The sequence below is a fragment of the Mastomys coucha genome, unplaced genomic scaffold, assembly GCF_008632895.1.
Source record: "Mastomys coucha isolate ucsf_1 unplaced genomic scaffold, UCSF_Mcou_1 pScaffold22, whole genome shotgun sequence".
Classification (NCBI taxonomy): Eukaryota; Metazoa; Chordata; class Mammalia; order Rodentia; family Muridae; genus Mastomys; species Mastomys coucha.
This window is the reverse complement of record NW_022196905.1, coordinates 130,190,297-130,191,386: the sequence shown is the minus strand read 5'-3', so window position 1 is coordinate 130,191,386 and position 1,090 is coordinate 130,190,297. Positions and strand designations below refer to the sequence as shown.

General features: G+C 48.3%; 1 protein-coding gene across 1 annotated transcript in view; it reads right to left on the bottom strand.

Moving 5' to 3' along the window:
* LOC116104677 (ras GTPase-activating protein 4-like) overlaps positions 1–1,090 on the bottom strand; it is a 36,811-nt gene that overhangs the window by 9,607 nt on the left and 26,114 nt on the right. The window contains exons 8-9 of the mRNA XM_031391170.1: positions 666–731; positions 440–575 (exon numbers count right to left, since the gene is read on the bottom strand). Of these exons, the coding sequence (XP_031247030.1) occupies positions 440–575; positions 666–731 (202 nt within the window). The remainder of the gene's footprint in view (positions 1–439; positions 576–665; positions 732–1,090) is intronic.

Here is a 1,090-nt window from a genome sequence, read left to right as displayed (position 1 = left end):
AAAAAAAAAAGCGCTGGCTGCTATTCCAAAGGACCAAGGTTTGATTCCCAGCAACCATGTTGCATCTCACAACTGTCTATAACTAGTTCTAGGGGATCCAACACTCTCTTCCAACAGTCACCTCACACAGATAAACATGCTTAAAATAAATCTTTATTAAAAATAAATATAACTCTTTAAAAAAGAGAGAGATTCTAGTAAGAATTCAGGCTTTGTCAGAATATCCACTGAATCACTCACGTGCATCACACACTTTGCATGGCACTTACCAAGCCACATGGTCACAGATCTTTCTGTGCCAAGAGTACCCGAAGGCCCTTGGGCAGCTTTGCCATAGATAACATGTGACTTTCCAAGCCCCGAGAACAGTGCCCCCAAGCCTAGCCTGTGACCTGCTTGGGACAGATACAGAGGAGGGGACCCAGGCTAGCACTCCCACCTGTCTTGTCCTTCTGGTGACAGCAACTCCACTTATCCCCACAGAAGATACCAGGGTGGTATGATCCCAGGAGGCCCGTGTTGTTGGTGCTCACTTTGCGCAGTGCAGACAGCCACTGGTTCAGCTTGTTCACACACTGCAGGGACAGCGGCTCAGAAGTCTACCCCTTTCTCCCCAGAGGCAGGCCTTCTGAGCCACCCTCCCAGCCCCTCACAGACTCTCTTACTTGGTCCATATAAGCTAGAGTAATCTGGGAAGAGGGGAAACGAACAACGATCTCCATCCGATTGACCTATGGGACATTTTTGACTGATGACTGATGTGGGCTCAACCCACTGCCTGTGGTGCCAACTGTTAGCAGCTGGTCCTAGCATGCATAAGAAATCAGGCTGAGCAAGCCACGGGAAGCAAGCCTATAAACAGCATTTCTCCATGGGCTCTGCTTCAGCTCCAGCCTTCAGGTTACTGCCCTGGGATCCTGACTGGCTTCTTCTGATGTTTGATTGTAAACTGTAACCTGTAACCCTTTCCTTACCAAATTGCTTTTGGTCACAGTCTTTATCAAAGCAATAGAAACATAAGATACACACCTTCAACCCCTCAACTGAGGATTCTAGGAAGTCATTCTAGCTCTGACCATGCCCCCAGCCC